This window comes from Phyllostomus hastatus, unplaced genomic scaffold, assembly GCF_019186645.2.
Source record: "Phyllostomus hastatus isolate PE091 unplaced genomic scaffold, TTU_PhHast_1.1 phas_contig_495, whole genome shotgun sequence".
Lineage (NCBI taxonomy): Eukaryota > Metazoa > Chordata > Mammalia > Chiroptera > Phyllostomidae > Phyllostomus > Phyllostomus hastatus.
In genome coordinates, this window is record NW_025333895.1 from 2,090,990 (window position 1) to 2,117,905 (window position 26,916).

At 42.4% G+C, this 26,916-nt stretch overlaps 1 protein-coding gene across 3 annotated transcripts in view; it reads right to left on the reverse strand.

Moving 5' to 3' along the window:
* SCAI (suppressor of cancer cell invasion) overlaps positions 1–26,916 on the reverse strand; it is a 109,265-nt gene that overhangs the window by 56,006 nt on the left and 26,343 nt on the right. For all 3 annotated transcript variants that reach the window (XM_045846337.1, XM_045846338.1, XM_045846339.1), the window contains exon 3: positions 5,886–6,017. In XM_045846337.1, coding sequence (XP_045702293.1) covers positions 5,886–6,017 — 132 coding nt within the window. The remainder of the gene's footprint in view (positions 1–5,885; positions 6,018–26,916) is intronic.

Consider the following 26,916-nt stretch of genomic DNA (forward strand, 5'->3'; position numbering starts at 1 on the left):
TATTTTTAGGGAGGGAAGGGAGGGAGAAAGAGAGAGAGAGAGAAACATCAATGTGCGGTTGCTAGGGGCCGTGGCCTGCAACCCAGGCATGTGCCCTGACTGGGAATCGAACTTGCGATGCTTTGGTTTGCAGCCTGTGCTCAATCCGCTGAGCTACACCAGCCAGAGTGAAAATGCACACTTTTAAGAGAAGATTTGTTATATCCAAATGAGACAGTATATAAAATCTCTGAGGCATGGAACTGCACTTTTCCACTCTGTTACACAGCCCAGGTGAGAGGGAACACCAGGGGGTTTGCCAGGGTGCTGTGTGTTCTATTTCTTTACCCAAGTGCAAGCCACGTGTGTGTGTTCAGTCTATAAAAAAATTATTATGTGTACCTTCCTACAAATACATTACACTGCAATAGTAAGTTTAATCACCAGTTTGTGAACTCAGGAAAGAAAGGGGAAACACAAAGGAAAGCTAGCCAAAAGATAAGCACAAACAATGAAAGGAACACCCGGAAAGAAGGACCCGTGTGAAAAGCTGGCGCTATTCCAGCCGGATTCCCACTTCGCCCCGTTTCTCCAAGTTCCAGCGCTGGTTCAGACCACAACCAATGCATTTCTTGTTCTCTATAGCACTGTGATCCAGTTTTCTACTCAAGTTGATGCAAATACAGAGGGGTGGGAGGCAATCAATAAAAACCTTCTGTTAATTATTCCCAAAGAAACCTCTATTTCAAAAGAAATGCGAGGACACTATCAACACTTGCAAGAAGAAAGGTGTTGAAGCTGTGCACTCCAGGGGCTTTGGAGAGGGAACCGGAGAGCAGTGTGGAACACGCCCCACGCCCCTCCAGCCTCCCCCCACCGGCACCTCTGTCCCAGACCCCCGGAACTGACAGAGGCCTTTCCCATCAAGGACTAATACTGAACCAAACACTCTCATTTATGCAAACAAGCACAGAAAACACACAATTCACACGCACTGGACACTGTGAGAACATCAGTCCCCCAGGAGAAAGAGACTGAACTGGGCACTGAGAGCCAACAGTTCCCACTTAAAAAGATAGATTTAAGACAGAATTTTTTATTTAAAACATCTTGTTTTTACATTTTGCTTTTTTCATTTAACCACATATCATCAGCAACTTTTCATTCATATCTTACCAAAATCTTTTTTAATAGTTCTGTTACATGAGGGGGGACCCCCCCTCCCCTAAAACCAAAATTATCTTCTAGACGGCAGGCCCTTTGTAGTACATGCAAAGTGAAATAAAGAAAAATATACAGGGAACCAACAGTGAAGGGAAGGAAACAGGGACTCAAATCAATGATTTGGAACAGAAGGAAGAAACAAACATTCAACCAGAATGGAATGAAGAAACAAGAATTCAAAAAAAATGAGGAGAGGCTTAGGAACCTCTGGGACAACTTTAAACATTCCAACATTTGAATCATAGGGGTGCCAGAAGGAAACGAGGAAGACCAAGAAATTGAAACCTTATTTGAAAAAGTAATGAAGGAGGAATTCCCCAATTTGGCAAAGTAAATAGACTTCCAGGAAGTTCAAGGAGCTCAAAGAGTCCCAAAGAAGTTGGACCCAAGGAAGCACACACCAAGACACATCATAATTATGTTACCCAAGATTAAAGATAAGCAGAGAATCTTAAAAGCACCAAGAGAAAAGGAGAGAGTTACCTATAAAGGAGTTCCCACAAGACTATCAGCTGATTTCTCAAAAGAAACCTAACAGGCAAGAAGGGGCTGGAGAGAAGTATTTGAAGTCATGAAAAGCAAGGACCTACATCCAAGATTGCTCTATCCAGCAAAGCTGTCATTTAGAATGGAAGGGCAGATAAAGTGCTTCTCAGATAAGGTCAAGTTAAAGGAGTTCATCATCACCAAGCCCTTATTTTATGAAATGCTAAAGGGACTTATCTAAGAAATAGAAGGAGATCAAAGACTATGAACAATAAAATGACAACAAACTCATAACTATTTACAACTGAACCTAAAAAACAAAACCAAAAACTAAGCAAACAACCAGAAGAGGAACAGAATCACAGAAATGGAGATCACATGGAGGGTTATCAGTGGGGAGGACGGGGGAGAACAGGCTGGGGGAGAAAAGGTACTGGGAATAAGAAGCATAATTGGTAGGCCTAAAATAGACAGGGGGAGGTTAAGAATGGTACAGGAAATGTAGAAGCCAAAGAACTTATATGCACAACCCATGGACGTGAACTAAGGGGAAGGGGAAGAGAAAAGGGAACGCGGGAGGGCTGGGGGGTGCAGGGCAGAGGGAAGCTAAAGGGGAGAAAAAATTGGGACAACTGTAATAGCACAATCAATCAAATATACTTAAAAAGATTCATAGAAATTGTTTTTTAAAAAGCAATTCTGAGAAAATAGAAAAAGATTAGATCTCGCACAACTTCCCTCTGTATTAGTTTCTTACTATTCCTACAGATACAATTTTATTCTACAATTGCTTTAAAAATAAAATGTGTGATAGTTAAAATGGCACTTTATTAAAAAAGATCAAAATGAGAACACAACTCAAACGACATTTCAAGAACATGAAATAAAACAATTCATTTTATTTATTTATTTATTTATTTATTTTAAAAGATTTTCTTTATTTATTTTTAGAGAGAGGGGAAGGGAGGGAGAAAGAGGGAGAGAGAAACATCAGTGTGTGGTTGTCTCTTCAATGCCCCCATTAGGGGGCATTGCAACCTAGGCATGTGCCCTGCAGATACCTGCAGATACCTGCAACCTAGGCATGTGCCCTGACTGGGAATTGAACTAGTGATCATTTGGTTTGCAGGCTGGCCCTCAATCCACTGAGCCACACACACCAGCCAGGGCAAACAATACATTTTTAGATAACAGGTGTTTTTGGTACTCTATACTGTCATCATATGGCCAAAGTATAAAGAAGTGTCTGAAAGTGATTTACAAGCTGTAGAACGCTACGTGGAAATGCGTTCTGTTATAGTTACAGTAGTTTCAGACTGACCTTAGTCCAGTAGGGAAGCTCTAGCAGATGACTTTAGCTTTACGATTCATTTATGATTCAGAATCAAATTAGAAAAATAATTCCTTTTTAAGAAGAAAAATGCCACTGCTAAATTAAATATGCTTCTCAGACATAATGAAAACTTCATTTCCACTAATAAACACATTAAGATTTCTAGTGAATGTCTTAGAATATATAGAGAAACTAGTCAACTTTAGGTCAAATACTTATACCTAGTTTTAAAAAAGCAGTATTGCAAAAAACATTGCTATGAAATGGCAAGATGAAACACATTGGCACACGGTGGACAACTTTGATTCATTTTCGAAAATGCTGAGAAAAAGAACGGAGATGAAAATCAAACCAGAGCAGGTGACTACAGAGGACTTAGAGTACATATTCAGTCTCTTTTTAAAAATATATCTTTAAATTTTATTTATTTATTTTTAGAGAGAGAGGAAGGGAGGGAAAAAGAGAGGGAAAGAAACATCAATGTGTGGTTGCCTCTCACGTGGTCCCCACTGGGGACCTGGCCTGCAACCCAGGCATGTGCCCTGACTGGGAATTGAATCAGCGACCCTTTGATTCGCAGCCTGCACTCAATCCACTGAGCTATACCAACCAGGGCCATATTCAGTCTTAGCACTACAAGTGTTAACAAGGAAGGAGATAAAAATGAAAGAAATACAATAACAAATTGAAATTTTTTTTTGATAAAAAACGCCTAAGATCTCATACCAAACTGAAAAAATTAACTCAAAATGGTTCACAAACTTAAATGTCAGAGGTAAAATCATAAAACTCTTGGAAAAAAACATAGGAGTAAATCTTGGTGACCTCAGGTTAGGCAGTAATTTTTTTAGATATGACACCAAAAGTACAAATGATGAAAGCAAAGAATGACAAGTTGAATGTTATTAAAATTAAAAGTTTTTGTGTTTTAAGGACACCATCAAGAAATGAACAGACACCCACCCTGCCTGGTGTAGCTCAGTGGATTGAGCGTGGGCTGCAAACCAAAGTGTCGCAGGTTCGATTCCCAGTCAGGGCACATGCCTGGATTGCAGGCCACGGCCCCCAGCAATCGCACATTGATGTTTCTCTCTCTCTTTCTCCCTCCTTTCCCTCTCTAAAAATAAATAAATAAATCTTTTAAAAAAATGAACAGATACCCAAGGAATGAAAAAATATGTATTTGCAAATGATTACATCTTACAAGGGACCTGTATCCAGAATACAGAGAGAACTACGACTTAAAAATAAAAAAATAAATAACTCAATTTCAAAAACGGCCAAAGAATTAGAATAGACATTTCTACAAAAAAGACATAGAAATGGCCAATAAGCACAGGAAAAGATACTCAACACCATCACTCATTAGGGAAATGCACATCCAAACCACGGTGAGACACCACTTCACACCCACTCGGACAGTTATCACCAGACAGACAGACAGCAACAGGGGCTGGTGAGGGTGTGGAGCAAGTGGAACCCCCACACACTGCTGGTAACATAGTAGCCTCTTTGAAACACAGTCTGGAAGTTCCTCCAAATGTCAGACGCAGAGGATCCTATCACCCAGCAAGTTTACTCCGAGGTGCTACCCAAGAGAAATGCAAACATCTGTCCATGCAAAACCTTGTACACAAGTGTTCATAGCAATATTATTCCTAACAGCCAAAAAGAGCAAAATAACTCAAATGCCCATCAAATGATGACCGGATAAACAAAATGTGGTAAGTCTATACAATGGAATATTAATCTGTAATAAAAGGAATGACGTACTGATACCCGGTTACTACACAGATGAACCTCAAAAATACTATATTTAGTGAAAGAAGCCAATCACAAAGGACCACATACTGCATGATTCTACTTATATGAAATGTTCAAAATATGTAAATCCATAGACAGAGAAAGCAGATTAGGGGTTTGGGGGGTCGGGGAGAATGAAGAGTCACTGCTAATGGGTATGGCGTTTCTTTGGGGGTGATTAAATGTTCTAAAATTAGATTGCAGTGACCTTGTTATTATCTTTATGATTGTAAACACTTTTAAAAAGATATTAACTTTAAAAATAAACTCTGCCAGTACAGTTCCCAACACAGGGATGTGTAATTCAATTATAAAACATAGAAAAAGTTTGCATTTTTACCCAGGAATGAACTGTAAATTAAAATAACTATCTTTACAATCATTGACTCATATAAAAAATTTCAAAAATGAAACCTATTTCACCTATATCACGAATGAATGAAGCTATGGGTCTGAGACAAGTCAGTACGCTAAGAATCTTAAGAACTGTAATATGGACTAACTCACTTAAATAGAACACAACAGTACAAAATTGTTTACCCACCACGCACGAGGACCAACCACGCACAAGGACACATAATCAAAGACACGTTTGGACAAAAGCGCATATAGTTTCTGCTGCCAGTCCGTTCAGGGCATGCGCAGCTAACGTAAAAATAACACTGTCTAGAACACTCTGTCATTACTTCAGTCAACAGATAGTGTATCCTAAGGAAACGAAAGGAAAGAAGAAACAAGCAAAGAAGTGCGAAGACCGCAAGAGGAGAGAGGACCACATTTGCCTGCATGATGCGTGGGCAGGCGCCTTCGTCCTCAGTCCCTCAGGTGTAAAACCAGGTGTAACTAGGATATTATGTGGGCTAATGTATATAAAACCACCACACAAAAGAGCTCTCCTTTACTTGAATAAAAACAATCCTCTTTTCCTACTGTTTTTCATCTGAGAATGAAGAAATTTATGTAACATTCCATCCATAACATTCAGAAAGTTACTACATATCAGACATGAGAAAAAACACACAGAACTAGAGAACAGTTTAGACAGCAAGAGTCCACTAACCTTAACCCATTGAACAGTTGTTTAGACTTATCCAGAAGGTAACAAAAATCTGTAACTGTTTTCCTCTCTCCTTGCGGGATGTCATCTTCAGCACCTCCAGAGGACATGATTTCTTTAAGAGCAAATTCAGTCCTGTAAGAAAACACGTGTCCATTTACCAAGTGGGTGAAAACAAAAAGAGAAACAGACCTTAGTTATATCATCTTGATAGCATTTTTTTTTCAAGATAGAGAATTCTTCTGATTACAAACAAATCATCAGTTTAAGTGTGCCCTGGCTGGTGTGGCTCAGTGGACGGAGTGCTGGCCTGCAAACCAAAGGGTCGATTCCCAGTCAGGGCACATGCCTGGGTTGTGGGCCAGGTCCCCAGCAGGGGGCGTGCAAGAAGCAACCACACACTGATGTTTCCCTCTCTTTCTCCTTCCCTTCCCCTCTCTATCAAAATAAATAAAATAATAATAAAAAAATTTTAAGTGTAAGATGGTGTGGGAGAACAGAAATCTCATATTGTTGATGGGACTGAAAACTGCTACATCCATATTGGAAAGCAACTTTTAGAATCTTCTTTAATCCAATAAACATTACTTAAATGACTATGATATTCCAGCCCTGCTTTACTTGGTTAGGAATGAAAAACGTTGATCTTTCCAACCTGCTTATCTATTTGACCCATTCTATAAATCCATCAAGGAAAATAATCCTACAGAAGGAAAACACGTTATCCATAAAGATTTTATTTCAGTATCATAATATCTAAAAACTGATAACAACCTAAAAGAACCACGAAGGGAAATGGTTAAGTACTCCACGGGACACTAATGACTGCTCTCGACCATATCGCTAACTCACGATTATAGTTAGACGGTAAGGCAGTGATATGGGGATGCCTCGGTATAAAACGGGTATAAAAATCACAGCCACACACAGAGGTATATTTTAAAACTGCATTTTACTGAATCCACACTCTTTTCGTGTGCAGTCAGACACGAGAGTCAGCCATTTTAAAAACAACAAGTTGCTGGACAGCACATGTGGTGAGCCCATGCTCACCGACAATGAAACACTCATTCATGTTCACACGCGCATGGGAGTCCCTGGGACGACACCGGAGCATGTGGCCCCAGTGCAGGGGAACAGAGAGGCAGAGTAGCCAGGGCCAGGCACCGGGGATGGGAGTCAGGGTGTGGTGCAGTTGCTCTGGTAAATATTTTTCTCTCCAGCACTGTCCGGTACAGGCCACTGCTGTTGCAACACAGGGGAACTGTCAGCAAGCCCGGAGCTGTCAAGGGCCACTGGGTGACAAACCTACGTACGGGTGGCACTGGCCCAGACGGCACTTGGTGCTCACAGCAGGCCCAAAGTTCCCTCTTCCCGCCACCTCTTCCCAAATCCTGTGATCTAGGGTTTTTAAGAGGAAAACCAGGTCATGAGAAGTGCTGAGTCTGGGGAGGGGTTCCACGCTAACGACCCTGGGCACGTCCTCTCCTCCCACCACCACCAGCCTTCCCCTCTAACCCACGACAGGCACAGGCAGGCGCCAACCGGGCGGCAGCCTTGTCCACCCCGCTCCATGGACCTCATGAGCCACGGTGGCTGAGATCTCCAGCATATAGGAGCTCTCAGAAGAAACAGAAAATAAAAATTTAAACAAATTCAGGCTGAGAGCTCTGGGGGACAGCTGGGGAGGATCAAGCAAAAAAAAAAAAAAAAAGAACGAACTCATGGAATGGACAATGGTGTGGTGATTGTTGTCTGCGGGGGAGGTGGAAGAGGGTGTAGGGGGGATAAATGGTTTGCGGGGGGAATCAAGTATCAAATTGATTGGGATTATAAGCCAAAAAATAAAATAAAATAAATAAATTCAATAAGGAAGGACATTAGAAATAAAGCAGGAAGAAACATTATAATGAAGCAAATAAAATACAGGTACATAAAACATAATCGCTGAAACAAACTTAATAGATGAATGGACTGAAGAAGAAAGGACACAGTTGAACAGATTAATAAGCTAAAATGCCAGGTTTAAGGCATTCTGCCAAAAGACAGCGGGAAGAAATAAAACACAGAACAGAAAAATCAAGACATAAGGAACAGAGAAATGAAGGAAGTCCGCACCCACACAATAGTGTATTTATAGAAGGAGAGAAAAAATACGTGAAGCTGATGAGTATTTCCAGACATAAATTTCTGTAAACTTCCCAGAATTAGAGAAAATACAAGACTTTGAACTAAAAGGACTCAACGAATGTAATTTTTTTAAGAAAAGATAATTCCACAGCTAGAAACCTTAAAGTGAAACTTAAAGTTCCAGAGAAGCCCTCTCTCCTTCTGAAGAATCTGGCCCTATAGCCACCAGGTGGGGCAGAGCACAGCTGTGTCCACACAGAGGGCAGCCTGGTGGTATCAGGGTCAGAGGGTGGGGAGCCCACCCCGTCCACACAAGGGCAGGCTTGCAGGGGATGTGAGAACCGCAGGGGTGAGCAGGGCATCCATGTGGCGGGACGACTGGCAGAGGGAGTGAGAGCCCAAGCAGGGTGAGGGGGGCAGCTCTACCAGGCAGGGTTCGGAGGCAGCAACAGACTTCACATGTACAGGATTCATCAAATAAGAAAATCCACTAAAGACCACAGCACCCAGAGTTCTGTCTGCAAAAGCGGGAAGGTGCAAATACAGAAAGGAAGAAGGCTGGAATGAACCCTGTGGATTGAAATGGCAGGTATGGGTGAACTAATGAATTTTTAAAATATAAACACATACATGATCTCTAGCTCTGTAGATCTGTCTACTGAGAGGGCCTCTGAGCAGTGACCATCTCCACTCCCCAATGTTAAGAACACACCTAGTTGCACTCAAATCTTGGGGCCATACATAGTTAAAACTATACAACTGACTACATTCCCTATGCAGTACTTTCTATCCCTGTGACTAACTCTAATCACTGGTAGTTTGTACTTCTTAATCCTACCACTCCCCTGCCACCGTCTGGCAACCATCGATTTGTTCTCTGTACCTATGAGTTTGTTTCTGTTTTGTTGTGTCTGTTTTGCTTTTTAGGTTCCACATATGCAAAATCATATAATATTTGTCTGACTTATTTCATTTAGCATAATACCCTCTAAGTCCACCCATGTTGTTGCAAATGGCAAGATTTCACTCATTTTTTTATGGCCAAGTATAATAATATTCCATTGTGTATATATAGCATCTATTCTTTATCCATTCATCTATTGATGGAACACTTAGGTTTCTTCCACATCGTGGCTATTGTACATAATGCTACAATGAACACTGGTTTTCATATTAGTACTTTCAATTTCTTTAAGGTTTCATTTATATATTTATTTTTGGAGAGACGGGAAGGGAGGGAGAAAGAAAGAAAGGGAGAGAAATACTGATGTGCGAGAGACATCAGTACATTGATCGGTTGCCTCTCACACGCCCCCAGATGAGGACCTGGTCTGCAGCCCAGGCATGTGCCCTGGCTGGCAATCGAACCGGCGACCTTCTGGCTCACAGGCCTGTGCTCAGTCCACTGAGCCACACCAGCCAGGGCAGTATTTTCTTTAGATAAATACCCAGAAGTGGGATTGCTGGGTGTATGATAGTTCTATTTTTAATTTTTAATTTTTTCTTTTTTTCTGTTTAAATTACAGTTGATGTACAATATTATATTAGTTTCAGGTGTACAATTTTAATTTTTGAGGACCCTCCATGCTGTTTTGCATAGGGGCCACACCCATTTACAACTCCACCAACAGTGCATGAGGGTTCCTTCTTTTCCACATCCTTGCCGACACATTCTTTGTCGTCTTTTAAACACTAGCCATTCTGTGACTTATTCTTAAATAACAAGACTGGAAGGGAAGGAGGGAGGGAGGAAGGAAGAGAAAAAGAGAAGGGAGGGGAGGAGGGAGGGCGGGAAAGGGGGAGGGAGGAAGGGACACCAGACCCAGATGGTTTTCTAAATTTTAAAACAAATGTTTAAAAAACACATTAACATTGAATATACAATACTTTCCTCCCAACCTTCATTTTAATAACACTAACATAGCCTTGACACCAAAATCATAGAAAAGCAATAAAAAAAAGCAAAATTACAAGCCAAAGTCCATATTACATAAACAGTTGTTATGGCTTCAAATGTCTGTCATATTAATAGATATGTCCTAGATCATTGATAGTTTAATATAACAACCAACACAGTCTCACTGGTTTACTAAAAAAATGGTAAATTAAGACTTATGAATGAAATATATATACTAGTATGTATCAGTTTCAATTACGTGGGGAAATACACATGGAAAGCTATAACAAGGTCAGTTCTATTGGCAATCGTGGGAACCATATATGTAAACAAACTGCATGGGTAAGAATAAAAGTAGTTTTGTTGTGCGTTGAATTGTGCCCCCCCCCAATAGCTATGCTGAAGTCCTAACTCCTTGTACTGGTTTACAGATGTAGTTAAAATGTAGGTTAACATGAGGTCATACTGAAATGCACTGAGTCCTTAATCCACTGTGACTGGTGTCCTTCTGAGCTGAGGGAGAGATGCAGAGAGAGACGCCCACAGAGAGGAGAAGGCCATGCGAAGACACACAGAGGGAAGATCGCCACGTGACGAATTCTACAGCTGCAAGCCAAGGAACGCCGAAGACTGCTGTCACCCAGCAGAAGCTGAGGAAGACACACAGAACAGATTCTCCCTCTGAGCTTCTAAAAAGGAACCAATTGTGCCAACACCTTGATCTGGAACTTCTGGTTTCTGGTTGTGTTAAGCCAGTCGGTGGAAAGCAGTCGTGCAGGAGAAAGACCCAACACAGATTACAAAGTGGGCACCCAAGTGAAGGAACATTGTGAGGGGCAACCACTGGAAGGCTTGTTCTGCTAAATACAGGGAGGCCGACAAACTCCTCACCTGCCTTGCTGACAGTTTCTTTTTATGGGAAGTCTTTTGACAAAGCAACAAGGGAAACTGCTGCTCTGGATTTAATTCTGAGTAAGTGGTTCAATACGAAAGTATGGAAAAGAACTTCCGGTCAAGATGTAGGCATAGGTAGACATGCTTTCGCAACCAGAAAAAGAATCGCAACTAACCTCAAAAGAAAAAACACCCAGAACTGCCAGAAAATCAAATGGTATGGAAGTCTGACAACCAAGGGTTTGAAGAAGAAACGTGCACCCACATGGGTGGGGGGGTGGGGTCAGAGAGGACGCAGTGTGGCGTGGAACCGGCGGCCGCACATTCGTGTGTGCTGGATACAAGTCGGGAGGGACACGTCGCAGTGGTGTCAGAAAGGCAGTTAATCGACCACCTAAAAAACTGACTATCAACAAGGCACAAACAGGGACTATTTATGAAGCTAAATAGGGCAGGACATGCATAAAAAATGAAAGAAATCGTCAAAAATAGGGACCCTAGAGAATAAAGTGGGGAAACGTGACCTGAAGCAGCCCACGGCTGACCAGTCATAAAAACGTCTCTGCTGGAGAACCCACAGCAGCAGCCGTCAAATACGGCACAGCTCAAGTTAAACGGCCACTTACTCACATCACAAAAACTCGAGAGGGAACCAGAAGTTCAGGCAAGAGCTTGAAACGCCAACCAACGAGACATTGCTCCTATTTAGTACATAAAAAAGTACAAGCTGCACAAAGTTCCTTCCTAGTCACATCCGAAGATGACAGCAACAGGCGGACACCATGCCAGGCACTTTTACACATGTCATCTTCACACCCCTATAAGGCCGGCACTGCCAGCAGAACTTACAGATGAAGAAACAGGCTCAGCTAAATTATTCACCCACAGACGCACGCTTGGAAAAGGACTCCCAAGTCACGCTCTTCTTCCCAGAGCACCCTTGAGGGCAGCGCCCTCGGGGGAGAATGCAATGATTACACAGGAGCGCGGACTGACCCCTCTACCCCAATGCTTCAGATCCCACGGGCGCTACCTCTCCTTCCCCTTAAAACAGGGCTCACAGTGTTTTTAAGCCACTCTCCCACCCAGTAACTGGACATTATTCTTTGAAAAAAAAATTACAAGACCCCAGAGAATCACTAAAATAATTTTTAAAAATGGACTTTGGTTGTCAGATCTACCTGTCAAGAAATGATTCTGATTACTAGACATTTGACTCTGAGCATGTTATTTACTTTTTTATAAGTTTTTTTTTATTTCTTTGATTCTAAATTGGGGATTATCATATTTATCCCTCATACAACTATTAAGAAAATTCAGGTAGATCATAGTCAAAACGTTATAGTCCAGAAAGTGCACACCGTTCATAAAAGGCAGCAAATATTAGAGCTGGTAATTCCGGGTGCTGGAATATAGCAGTGAACAGAACAGGCAAAAACCCTGTTTTCACAGAGTGTACTTCCTAGTGGAAAGATACAAATAAAAGAAATACAGATACAATATCCAAGTGGTAAGATGTAGTGTGCAGAAAGGACAGCAGGAAGGGAGAGAGCACGATGGGGGTACATTCCCGTTCGGGCAGGTGAGGTGACGTCTGAGCAGGTGACATCTGAGGGAGGCCTGGAAGGAGTGAAGGACCGAGCCAAGCCGAGAGAACAGGGAAGCTCAGGTTCCAGGTGCAGAGAACAAGAACAAGGCAGGTCTATACTCGGTATACTGAGGAATGGGCGGCTTTGTCTATAAATACGACAGCTTAAAAAAAAACCCTGCTGCTCATAAATAAATGACTATAAACAAGATCCATGGCTGCCGCTTTTTGAGCATTACATAAAAGAGGAAGAGTGGATGAAAATCCAGACGCGTTTGCCACGCCCAGCACCCTGGTGTGGGCTGAACCCGGCCCTGGCAGAAGTGCCGTCTTCTGGCCAGCTCATCCAACCAGAAGGACTGCCTCTTTCTACCTTGGACGTGGGTCCATGCAGGCCACCTGCGGCCCCTACAGGGCTTCCCCTTCAGCAGAATTTATTGGCTCTACAGACATCAACACAGTGTGAACAAGACGGTCAACTCGGAAATGGAAATGGACTAATTACGTTGAACTAGATTCTATAATGACATTCATTAAGAAAGGATTTATGATGGGATAGAATCACGACTTTCACTCTCCTTCTTTATCTTCATATCAATAAAAAAAATTTAATCTAATGGGTTAAAATAAGGCCATGTGACATACACTGAATCTGGATGCCGAAGACCCGAGTACGAGTCCCAGCTGTGCCGCTGTCCCCGCAGGCACGCAGCTTACGGTTTCACCTCACTCAGTTTCCCCCAGTCAAGTGAGGATCGTGAAAACTGTGCACCTCGCCAGGCCGTTGTTGTCATCAATTCTGCTCAAGTGTAACAGTATTTTCTTACTAAGATATCCAGGAAAAAGGTAAAAAAGCAAATGCAATTATACTAAAATTAGACAACGTTTTCATTAAGGAAGAAGACCTTGTACGTATCAATAAACTCAAAAGGTCAAAAAAATAACCAAATCAGTAACACCAGACTTCCACACTGAAACCATAAAATTTGTTGCTGCGGAGGAGTTCCAACTGTCCCTGCTGTCCATAACCCACCTAGGGGTCGAAACACGGCGATGGCATCACAAAACAGAGCAACGCTGCTAACTGAGGATTTCTCACAAGAGGGCCACCCGTCAAAACTGCCGGAGCTTCCCCTCGTCTGGGTTGACAATGATTCTGTCAGGCCTCTCCTCTCGGCAAACGTAAGCCTGTTTTTCTGTAAGGCTCAAGGGGTCGTTATTCTGCAGCCAGTTCACAAGTCATTAAACTGACGTAAGAGCCTCTGCCTTCACAGCGCTTTTCTGGATCAACACTGTCAGACGCTGTTTTTCTCTGAACTCTAAAATTATTCTACTCATATAGCTCAGCTGCCTTAGCTCATAGTTATTCATGTACATTCATCATCTCCTTACTAAATTGCAAGCTACTAAAAGCGGTAGCTGCCTGAAAAATCTTCCCGTAAAGCACCTTTGATTAACTGTCCCCAGGTAATTCCACAGTATGGACCGATCAAAGGTAGTGATAAAGGGTGTGTGCCTGCCACCTGACAGGCACTGTTCCAGGTGCTGGAAACCGTGTGTGTGTGTGCGCGTGTGTGTGTGTGTGCATGTGATTTATTTAGATATCAAAGACGGCCAGAAGTAAGGGAAAGTGACTGCGGCAGGCACTTGAGCATTTGAAAAGCTGGGAATGTTTGCCACCTAAAGTCCAGGAGGGAACGCCAAGTAGCTGCCACTAAGAGGATGAAAAAACGCAAATGTTCAACCTTCTGAGAAAGAAGTCATAATAATCAGAATGGTGTAGCAGTAGGCAAGGAACCTGTAAGTATTTTGTGAAGAAAAGGAAACTCCCCAAAATCCTAAAGCCTTAGCCAGGTGCTAATCTAAAACTGTGCAAATTATCAGCAGACTCCTGGTAAACCAGCACGTATTCGACAAAGACAAGTATGTCTGGGGCCCGCAAAGAGGCCACAGAGCGGAGTGCGGGAGAGCACGGGCCCCAAACTGCCTGCGCTCGAACCCCCTCGGCCCACCACTTGCCCATCACTTGCTAGGCAAACGTGACTGCCTGACCTTAGCCAGGTTATTTAACCCTTTGTGCCCCGACGTCCCCCTCTGTAAAATGGGGACAATAGTAAAATCTGATTCTTAGGGCTGTCATGAAGATTAAATGAGAATCTATGTAAAGTGTTCAGTAGAGAGCCTGGCACACATTACATGTCATAGAAGTAGGACTACCACTTAATTTACCATCTAAACTAGGCTAATTCTGTGAATGACAAAGAACACTATTAATAATGACATCAAGACTGCAAAGACTGTGACTAGATCAAGCAAACTGGGACTTATGGTCACCCTGAAAGTCAGAAGAAATAAGAAAATGTGACCAGAGGAAGTAAAGTTCCCTGCCTCGTGTCTTTATAAGGAGGCTGCCCACAGATGTAGGTGCCAAACGCTAACATCTGAGTTATATTCTCCTGCATGCACATTGGTAGAGCTAAATAAGCACGCTTAGTTTTTTGCTATAAATGATTTCAATTAATATATCAGCAATCAATACTGGCATGATCCCTTCAAGATTAATAACAGGCACCTAACAAATCCTGGGGACGTGGTAATGGTAACAGGCAGGAAGATGGTAAGACTTGCTCCTTGCCCTCAAGAAGCTAACCAGCAGCTAGTTAAATGACTCCTGCAGGTACTTTCCTGCTGACAGTCCCCAGAGGCCATTATTACAGCAAATACACCAACGCTGGAAGATACCTCAGAGAAATTTAGAAAAGATGAGAGTCATGAAAGGCAAGGACCTACATCCAAGGTTGCTATATCCAGCAAAACTTTCATTTAGAATGGAAGGGCAGATAAAGTGCTCGTCAGATAAGGACAAGTTGAAGGAGTTCACCATCACCAAGCCCTTATTATATGAAATGTTAAAGGGACTTACCTAAGAAAAAGAAGATAAAAAATATGAACAGTAAAAAGATAGAAAACTCACAGTTTTTAACAACCATACCTAAAACAAAAGCAAACTAAACAAACAACTAGAACAGGAACAGAACCACAGAAATGGGGATCACATGGAGGGGGGTTAGCAACAGGGAGTGGGAAGAGGAGAGGGGGGAAAAGGTACAGAGAATAAGGAGCATAGATGGTAGGTAGAAAATAGACAGGGCGAGGGTAAGAACAGTATGGGGAATGTAGAAGCTAAAGAACTTATGACACATGGACATGAACTAAAGGGGGGGAATGTGGGTGGGAGGGGGTGAGCATGGTGGAGGGGAGTGAAGGGGGGAATGGGACAACTGTAATAGCATAATCAATAAAATACATTAAAAAAAGAAAAGATGAGAAAGGCAGCTTTAAAAACGATGACAGTAGCCCTGCCTGGTGTGGCTCAGTGGATTAAGCACTGGCCTGCGAACTGAAAAGTAACCGGTTTGATTCCCTGTCGGGGGACACTCCCGAGTCATGGGCCGGGTCTCCAGATAGAGGCATGCCAGAGGCAACCGAATGATGTTTCTCTCCCCCTCTTTCTCTCTCCCTTTCGCTCGCTCTGAAAATAAATAATTTTTGAAAAATTATGACAGTAAAAAAGAGAGGTAAAGGAGTATTTCATTACTTTACACAGCACTGCCAAATAGCTTAAGATATTCTAGAGAGAAAAAGAAAAGCGTAAAAAATATTTGTGGCAGAGAGCTTCAGTTTTGGCCTGTGCAGCATCCATTCCCCCTTCTTTGAGGAATTACTGCTCAATCTTATTGGAAATAAAAACCTTCATTTGGAATAAAACATACTGGGAGAGAGAAGGAAAGAGAATGAATCAGGGACATTATTAATTGCGTGTGGTAATGGCTTAAAAAAAGAGTCCTCAGCTTTAAGGACAGGTGCTGAGACATTTACGGACGAGATGATCTGCAGCCTGAGAGTGCTTCAGGACACCCTGGGCGAGGGGCGTGGGTGTGGAGACAGGGCGGCCAGGCGTTTATGACTGGGGAAGCCTGAGGGGTCAGAACACGGGAGATAATGATTCTGTTCTATTTCTTTTTCCCCAAACTTAAAAATTTTCATTATAGAAAGATGTTTTTTTTTGCCCTGGCTGGTGTGGCTCAGCGGATTGAGTGCCAGCCTGTGAACCAAAAGGTCGCCGGTTTGATTCCCAGTCAGGGCACATGCCTGGGTTGTGGACCCAGGTCCCCAGTAGGGGGCGTGTGAGAGGCAACCACACATTGATGTTTTTCTCCCTCTTTCTCCCTCTCTTCCCCTAAAAAGTAAATAAATAAAATCTCGTTTAAACAATTTTTTTTCTAGTTCATTTACAATATGATCCCAATTTCATAAAGGCATCCTCTCTATGCTTCTATCTGTGTATGTACAGACAGATATAACTATATACACACAGATATCTGGGACAATGAGTGTTCTTCATCTAGTGCTAATAATGGTTATTTCTGGGTGCTGCGATTTGAGAGAGCTTCATTACATTCATTCTTAAATTTTCTACGTTGTTTGAATTCAAACTGGTAATTGTGATTTAATTTCCCAAGAATAACAGGATGAACCCTGGCAGGGTGACTCAGTTGCTTGAAGCGTCATCCCGTACACCAAGAGGTTGCAGGTTTGATCCCTGGTCAGGGGCATGTACAGGAAGCAACCAATCACTTTTTCTCTCTCACAATGATGTATGTCTTGTCTGTCTGTCTGTCTGCCTCCCTCCCCCTTCATCTAAAATCAATGAACATACCCTCAGAGGAGAATTAAATAATAATAATAATAATAATAATAATAATAATAATAATAATAATAAATAGAATGATATTTCTTAAACCAGAAGCCTAACATCAAATTAAGATAAAATGTTAATACTGGTTAAATCTGACTAGTGTAAACAATGAGTACTTTCTAGCTATCCTTTCTGTATTACTTTTAATTAAAAATTAATCAAGTAGCCCTGGCTGGCGTAGCTCAGTGGATTGAGCGCAGGCTGGGAACCAAAGTGTCGCAGGTTCGATTCCCAGCCAGGGTACATTCCTGGGTTGCAGGCCATAACCCCCAGGAACCGCACATTGATGTTTCTCTCTCTCTCTCCCTCTCTCTCTCTCTTTCTCCCTCCCTTCTCTCCCTAAAAATAAATAAATAAAATCTTTAAAAAAAAACTTTTAAAATTAAAAAAAAATTAATCAAGTACTTATGAATATTCTCTACCATGAAGTTTCTTAATACTGGCATTACTAACATTTGGGGCCCACTAATTCTTTGCTGTGGGGGCTGTCTGGTGTCCTGTAGAGTGTTTAGCAGCACCTCTGGCCTCTATCCACCAGATTGACACCATCACCCCTACCTGCTGCGGCAACTGAACACATCTCCAAAAACCACCAGATGTACGTACGCTGAGAGGTAAAATCACCCCCAGCTGAGGACCATTGCTCTGACCTATCCTATATCTCAACCAAAGCGCGCTCAGTTCTGCGAAACACAAACTTCTCAAACCTCAGGCGTGTGTAATAACAATTCTCAGCACTGTCACTTTCTCTTATTCTTAATTCAGTTACAAAAATACTCTATTTGTAGCTCAGACTACCTCAATGGATAAACCAATTTTGCTGCTGCAGATTTAATGATTCAATAAAAATTATGCTGTGTAAGTTACTATTTTCATTCAGTTTCAAAGCCTAACACTAAGAACCGTAGGCTATATGTAGTACTATATAACCTTCAAGAATATGGGGGAAAGCATTAGAAGGTTATATAACCCAATCTTCTTAAAATGTACTCCTCGACCTTTGTTCAAACTAAACAGTCCTAAAACATGCCCCAAAGCAGAGTAACTCACACAAACATAAATGCCCAGAAGGTAATACTGTACAATTATTAGCTGGCCTCTTATGAGATCAGCAGACAGCAGCAGCGGCACCACAACCCGGAGTTTATGCAGAGAGAATGCAGAAGCCCAGCCCCGCCCCAGACCTACCAAACCAGAACCTGCATTTTAACAAGCTCTCCAGGTGATCTGAATGCTTGGTAAGTTTGAGAAGCAGTGATCTAGTTGTTTTTATACAAACTTGCTTAAAGCTGAAATTTAGAGAGCTGTAGTCCTGTAATACGGAAAACAAGTGTCTTCTATTTATGGAGATAACATAAAAGCTATGTAATTACAAAATAGCCACGGGTAAGAGAAAACTTAATGGAATCCACCTCTACCACCCCCCAAAGAGTAGCTGTAATGAAATGAAACCAAATGTCATATTTTTATATCAAGCTGAGAAATTCAAGTAGTTATTTATAATGGATTCCTCCCATTAGAAGAATTTAATGACCTCTTCCAGGGAAAAGTAAGGCTAGTCTGAATAGCATAAAGTGTGATTGCGAAGCCTGGCTGATTATTCTGGAATGCTTTTTTTCCCTAAATAAAGATTTCTGGGACCTAATTCTAGATATTATGATTCAGGAGGGCTGGGATTCTATATTTTAAAAAACTATTTTAGCCATTTCTGATTAGTTCCATTTGCAAATCAGTCTTAAAAGGATAAATAAAGAACAGTTTTCTTTCTCATTACTTATTTTTAAATAATGGATATGCATTTGGCCTATTTCAAATAACTGATATGTAAAAAGACTAAAATGAGGGACTACTCAATCCTAGAGGGGGAAGTTAGATGAAATTGAGTTCATGTAGTCTCACTGAGCCACACCTAGGAAGTCTGGCTAGCCTACTCGGCAGTCCTGTGGTGCCTGGGAATAAAGAAATTCTTTCTGAGTGCCTAGACTTGAACTCAACTCCAGAATGACCGCAGCTAGCAACCCCCTTCAGCGCCATGATGAACACTGCAGGATTTTATGAACTATCCTGCCCTGTGCAAGATCAGATTGCATCAAGGCCTCTAGAAAAGTCTAGATTTGGGGGGCGGGGGGCAGAGAAAGAGAAGTAGAAGAATAAGAGGGGGAGGAAGAGGAGGAAGGAAAAAAAAAGAACTCTTCCCAAGACAAGAATTTTAGTAGCAACCTAATGAGCTACCCCGTGGATCTGCCCATTTCTGTTCCTCTCCATTGTCACCACACGAACCTAAGTCTGTGCCACCTCTCATGGAGCCTCGTGCCTGGCCCTCCCCACCTCTACTGCTGCATCCCTGACCACCTTCGTGCAGTCGCAGCCAGAGTGATCTTTCTAAAGGTCTTTGAGATGGAGCCGGTTACTAAACTAGAGAATGCTAAGTTCAGAAGTCATTTGCCCAACAGACGAAATCCTGAGGTTCAGAAACGGCAGCAACAACATCTCTCAGGCTTCTCACACTGCTCTGCTTCACGGTTTTCCACTCTCTGGCGCCTAGAACAGAGAGTGGCACGTGCCACTTGCTCAAAAAGTTCTAGTGAAAAAAAATGACCAAGTAAATTTTAGCTTTTTTAAATTATAAAATGGATATATAAACATGTATTAGTGACTTTCACACACCAATGCTGTGACAGTGACATGCCACCAGGTCTCCCTTCAGAGGGCCTGGTGTCAGTTGCCTGGAGTGCCGCCTTGCCAGCCCCTCCAGGGACCACCCCTGCGGAGCTGCCTTGCCCGAGGTCATGTTCCCCGGGAGGCAGCCCACATCCAGTGACTGACAGAGGCCAGGGTATAAGGGTCCGGCCATTTCCGCCAAATGCGGGACAACTCTAAAAGGCCACTTGAGCTCCCGAGCTCCCTCTAGAGTTAGCAAAGACAATGTAACAGACAATTCGCATGCACGGCTGCTACAGAGATGGCTGCACAACAGCAGAGTCCCCTCTTTAAACCTAGCCCAAGGCCAACCAGGAAAAACTACTCTTCCTTGCTTCCTGGTGTGGCCAATGGGATTTGATCCGAAGTGACAACTACAACTTCCAGGACTTGTCCTTGGAGGAATCAATGTGCCCTCTACCCTCTGACCTTTTCCCTTTTTCAGTGGGAACAGATACGTAATACTGAGCATCCTGAGCCATGCAGATATGGGCACTAACCCACGGATGACAGAGCAACAAAAGAGAAGCAGCCCGGAACACGGTGAAGCCACCATACATAAACTGGATGAGGACATGAGAACAAAATAAACCCGGATCTTGTTTAAACCTCCACAACTGAGGTGACAGCTGCTATTGCTTCTCTGTCCATACCTCCCCCCAGCCCTGAGCTATCAGGACAGCCAGCGCCTGCAGGTCTCCCAGGAAGGCGACCCCTCAGGCTGCCCGCACGTCCTGGGTAGGACTGAGTCAGAGCTGCCTGTCCTGGGGCTCTGCTAGGTCCCTGCTCCGTCCTGGCCTGGCCCCCAGCCCCCTTCTTCCTTCCCAGCCCCACTTCCTCACTCCCTACCAGGTGTTCCCAGACTCTGCTTAGTAAGTTACTTCCCAGCCAAACCTCATCCAAGTTCTGCTCCTGAGGAATCCAACCTGAAGCAGTCTTCACTGAGAGCATCCAGTGAGTATTACGTCATTTCCTTGGGTCCACCACAGTGAATGACTGTGCACCCTTCCAAATCCTTTTATTTGCATAATCAAATACATGGTGACTTTCTTAAATGGAAATAGAATTATATGATATGAACTAGGCACCTCGCCCTTTTCACTTAAAATATGTCATGGCCCATATTCTGTGACAGATATACATATATAGATAGATAGATATGTATCTATATCTATATACATATATGTTTAACTATTCTATGTATATCTATCCCATTATTTTCAGGATGCATGGCTGCTATAATTTAAAGTCTAAATAAATGTCAAAAACATTTTCAGAGGGAGAAGGAACTTTTTAAAAAGGATTCATGGATTCATCCCTATAGTTCTGTTCATCGGTGAGTAGAAAGGTTAGATACACACTGACTTCTGAGAACACCAAAAAGAATCAACGCAGAATTGGTGAAAACCAGCTAAAGTATATCTTCTTTACACTATTTCTTTAAATTTGCAAAGAACTTAAAGACCTGAAAAAGACTATATTTTATATGTATATGTACCTAATCACAAATATGTTAACACTAAAATATAGCAATATATTTAGAGACATACAAAACTCATATAAAAAAAATCAAGATATTTTTCCCTAGAGTCATATGATTTAAGGAGGCAGGGAGACAAGAAAGAGGAACTGTTCGAATCGTAGGTGTATTGTTACTCTCTCTAACTCCAAGCTGAAGCTGGGGTTTCCCAGTAATACCCTCTCGTCATTGACCAATTATATTGTGGATATTTTGGAAGGGTATGCTACTCGAAGTAAACCTACATTTTAAGGAAGGAGTGTTTATGGATATTTCAAGAATGTCCAAGAATTAAAATAACAGTCAACGAGCAACAGAAATCCCAATACTAACATTATTTAAGAATATGAACATATCGAGAACATATCGAAAAATACAACAATAAAAATCTCTTATTGGATGCTAAATCTGGATTGCAATCACAAAAGAGATTTAAAGCAGTGTCACATGTACTTTGCACAAAATGACTGTCCTGGTACACAAAATAAAATAGCAACCCTCACAAGAAAAACTCTTATGAATGACGAGATTGTTTTACACTCATTTAGAATTGTTCAATGTTACATATCAAAGAATTAGGAAGGCCGGTAATCTTTACAATTTACGATCACACTACAGTTTAAGGATGCTAACTAACATGAGGCATGGCAGTGAGACGCAGCTGCCTCGCTGGTAAATCAAGACAGGGAGGAGGTCAGATGTGGGAGAGTAACTTCTGTGGTGGTGTTTTTCCTATTTGTGCACTGCGAAGGGAAATCCCCAATCTAGTTATTAAACTTTCAGTCTGTCTGAGGTAATAGCTATTATGCCAAAAGCAATTACACAGGCTGGAGCTGGAGATCTGAGGGTGTTGTCGTTGTTTCAGCAGAAGTAAGATCATTCCTGGGCTTGTGTTATGTGCTCTTTTCCTTTCATCAGCAAGTACATCTACAATACCAAAATTCGCACTCCTGTTCCCATTTCTTCCCAACTGGAACAACCACAGATTTTTTAAAAAGACACTATGACCCTACATAAATGTGCCCAACATTGCCTTTGATACAGACCTTTTTGGACAAATTTAGAAAACGGTTTACGATACTAATCGGGTAAGCCGTGGAGACGTGCCTACAGTTCCCTGAAGGTATCTGGCTTGCTTCCCTGAGCGTGTCTTCACGGTTCCTCCGCACTGCAGTATGCATCAGAATCTCATCCTTCTTACAGGTGACCAACAGTCCTTCACATGTATACAACACATCTTGTCTACCCACGCATCCACAGGTGGACACGGGTGTTGTTTCCACCTTCTGGCTATTCTGAGTGCTGCTGCTGTGTGCAATGCTGTCTGTACACATTACCTGTTCAAGTCCCTGCTTTCAGCTGCTTTGGGGATTGCTGGAAGTGAAACTGCGGGATCATATGGTTCTTCTATGTTGAAATCTTTGTGGGAAACTGCCATAGTTTAATGTAAAGTTCTAATGCACGAAGGTCAGTGTACTTTACAGATCTATGAAAAATTGTCTGGCCTTTCAAGTTGACTGCTCACTCCGACCACATTTACCTTAAAACTGTAACGTGTAACACATACGTCATGATGGCCCAAGATTTCACATTTGGAAGGGAAATAATCGGAATAATAGCATCTATCATTTATTGACTGACTACAAAGTGTTACATGTGGAGCTAAGAGCTTTACATGCAAAGATGAACACACAATACCAGCCAGCCAAGAAATGGAAGTATAGTCTTTTCCTAAATGTATTTCTCAGGGTGTTCACAGTTGCTATGAAGGTTGGGGGGGAGGGGGAGCGGAGTCAATTGGTTAAACAGTTAAGATTTTTCAGACTTCAATAATAAACGAGTGTGTACTGTGACTTTCTAAGGGGGGACATACTGAGCCATTATTCAAACTGGCTTCTGTGGAAGACTATGCCCCGGGAACGCTCCCATCTAGGGCAAGGTCCCCATCCCAAGTGCACATGGCATTTGGGCCCAGATTACTCTCCGATGCGGGGGCTGTCCTGTACACTGTAGGATGCTCAGCAGCACCTCTGGGCGCCACACACTAGGTGCCACCGGCACATCGCCCAGCTTACAATTGACAACATCTCCAGACACTGCTGACTGTCTCCCGGGAGGCAAAACCACCCTCTGTGGAGAACCATCGGTCTGTTATCCACTCAGGAAGTTCTCTCTCCATTTTGCCACTTCAGCAGAGGCCACTAGACATGCATTTCCTCTTCGGCCCCTCCCACCTGGAACTGTCCTCCTCCTTCCCTCCCTCTCCTGCCCAAGAGCAGCTGCCCCTCTCGGCCTACACCTGTGTGCGGCATTCCGCCCCACCCCCACCCCCCCACCCCAGCCTCAGACCGCCACCTGCCCATCAGCTACCCTCTGGCCGGGACGTTTAATTTCTCCCATGGGCTCCAAACATGCTCATGTATTTTCTTTCCTCGACAAAACAAACCTAAACCTTTCCCTCTCTCTTTTCCTTCTCTGCACAACTGAATCTTCATAAGGATCCATCTTCCACTCGTGGCCTCCGCTTCCCTCGCCTCACATTTCTGTCTCTGTCCAATAAGCGCTGGGTCTACAGCCATTTTTCTAAGAAAACTCGGGCTAAAAGAGCCAGCAGTACACAGTTCACTGCCAAGCCTGCAGGCACAACAGTATCTAAATCACTCCACACAGATGAGTATCTTCTATTTTTAATGACATCTAGGAAAGGAGATTCCTTTTTTTTTTTTTTTTTTTACTCCTCACTCAAGGACATTTTTTCCCTTGCTTTTAGAGAGATAGGAAAGGAGAGGAGAAACATCTATGTGAGAGAGAAACATCGATCCGTTGCCTCTTGTACACACCTGGACTGGGGATCAAACCCACAACCTAGATATGTGCCCCACCCGGGAACTGAACCCGCAATCCTTCAGCTACGGGACTACTATATTCCAACCAACTGAGCCACACTGGCCAGGGTAGAAAGGGTTCTTGCCTACTCAATTTAGATTTTGAGCCAAAGGAAGGAAACCTATCTGATTTTACACTCCATGTACCTACACCTTCCACATACAGTTGGCAACATTTCCTAACAGGGTTACTAGAGGTAGAAATGGATACTTAAAAGCTACAATCAAAAAATAAAGCCAGTCAGTAGAGAGGGATTCAATTGGACTCTTCAAGCTGTCATGAGAACAGAATCATTCCCATCCAAAAATACAAAGGAGCTGACATCACAGTCTTCCTATTGCAATCCATCTGGCAGAAGTAACTGGAAAAATCACAGAGGATTTTCCTCTAGTATGAGGATTACATGCTACATGGCCATCACTAGTCTCAAACAGTCAATTCCAAGTCTCACTGGAGGAGAGTCGCGAACGCCTCTGAGGGAAGTAACACTTGGAGTTGCACCGCTCTGCCCTTGCCATCACTTCCTCTGGGCCCTAGGTTTGAGAATGCAGACACCTCCCAGTCCCCCCAAAGACTGCAGGCTGGTTCCGCCAATCAGATTATCCTTGCCGGCTCTCAACACAGTACAGGAAAAAACAAACAAAACAAAAAATTAACAAACGCTGCAAAATGAAGAGATTTCTCACAGTGTGCTTTACTTTTAAAAAAATTCTTTGCACTGTTTGTTACAGCAGAAAGATAAAATTGCTTTAAGATAATTATCTTGAAGAAGCTACTGGCTAGAGCTGACACAAAAGTTTAATTGGCCTTAAGTCAAATACTTTCCCAAATTAACCAGTCAAGCATACATCTTCACAAAGTGAGGAAGGCTTTGGCGTTACTTCAAATAACATAATCACTAAGTCAAATCATGATGTAAAATGAAGCTCGTCCTTTTTTATAATGATTAAAGAAAACTGCAGAGGGGATAATCTCAGAAGTTGTAACCTCCAAAATCACATTAAAATCCAGCAGACTAGAATAAGTGAAAGTTGGTAAAACCACAGAAATGTCTGTATGAAAATACAATAGTGCTGGCACAATGCCAAATACCCAGATCACGGCTCAATCGTTTTTTAAAAACGTTTTATTTATTTATTTTCAGAGACAGGGGAAGAGAGGGAGAAAAAGAAGGCAAGAAACATTAATGTGCAAAAAGAAACATCGACTGGTTGCCTCTCACAACCCAGGCATGTGCCCTGACCAGGAACTGAACTGGTGACCTTTTGGTTCACAGGCTGGCACTCAATCCACTAAGCCACACCAGCCAGGGTTCAACCATTTTTTAATATAAATAATCATCAAAAATAGCAAATGTCAAGGATAAGAGGAAAGTACTGACCTTACCCAATAAGGCAAAACCATCAAATACTTTTCTGAAAGTAATTCATGTTGTTTTCCAAAAGAGAACATCCATTTCTATCGAAGCAATAAGGAAGTGGGATATTTGTTGCTAAAATAGCTCTTCCTCCTACTATTTGCTTAGTCAGTGAAATATTTGACAATGAGTTGAAATTAAAGGGACATTTTTTATTTTGTCACATTTTAATTTTATAATCATTGTTTTAACCCACCTAAGTAAAAACCTGTTACCAGCACAAAATATATATTTCCAATACACCTTCTTCAAATTTAAATCAAAATGACCTATCCCGCCTTAAATCTAGACCAAACAATAATTCACATACCATAAAGCTCAGCTCTTTAAAATGCGTAACTCGGTGGTTTCTAGTATAGTCACAAAGTTCTACATCAACCACCACTATCTAATCCCAGAAGATTTCATCGTTGCAAAAAAAAGAAATCTCATGCCCAGTAGCAGTCACTGCCCAAGTCCCCCACCCGTAACCCTGGCAACCCCGAACCTATTTCCTCCTTCTATAGATGAGCCTACACAGGCTCTAGAGATGGGCCTACATAGGATTTCAGAGAAATGGAATTACACTGTATGAGAACTTCAGTGACTGGCTGCTTTCACTCAGCATAACATTTAGAAGATTCATCAATGTTGCCGCACATATCAGCACTTCATTTGCTTTATGGCTACATAATATTCCATTGCAGTGATGCATCAAATCTTACTTATCCATTCCTTGGTTGATGAACATTTGTGTTGTTTCCGCTTTGGGGCTATTATGAATGGTGCTGCCTTGAAAAGCTGTGTATAAGTTCGTGTGTGAACATGCATTTTCATTTCCCTTGAGTGCGTACCTACAATGGAATCTCTGGGTCCTATGGTAACTCGAAGTTCTTAACTTTTGGGGGAACTGCCAGGCTGTCTGCCAAAGCCACTGCGTTATTTCACAATCCCACCAGCAACGTCACGAGGATTCCTATTTCTCCACATCTTCACTGACACCTGTAGTTGTCTTCCTTTTTCTTAAAGATTTCATTTACTTATTTTTAGAGAGAGAGGGAGGGAGGGAGAGAAACATCGATGTGAAAGAGGAACATCGATTGGTTGCCTCCTACACGCATGCTAAACTGGGGACGGAACCCGCAACCCTGGCATGTGCCCTGACAGGAAATCAAACCAGTGACCTTTCGCTTTGTGGGACACACAGCCCGACCAACTGAGCCACCCTGGTCAGGGCTGTCTTCCTTTCTTACAACAGCCATCCT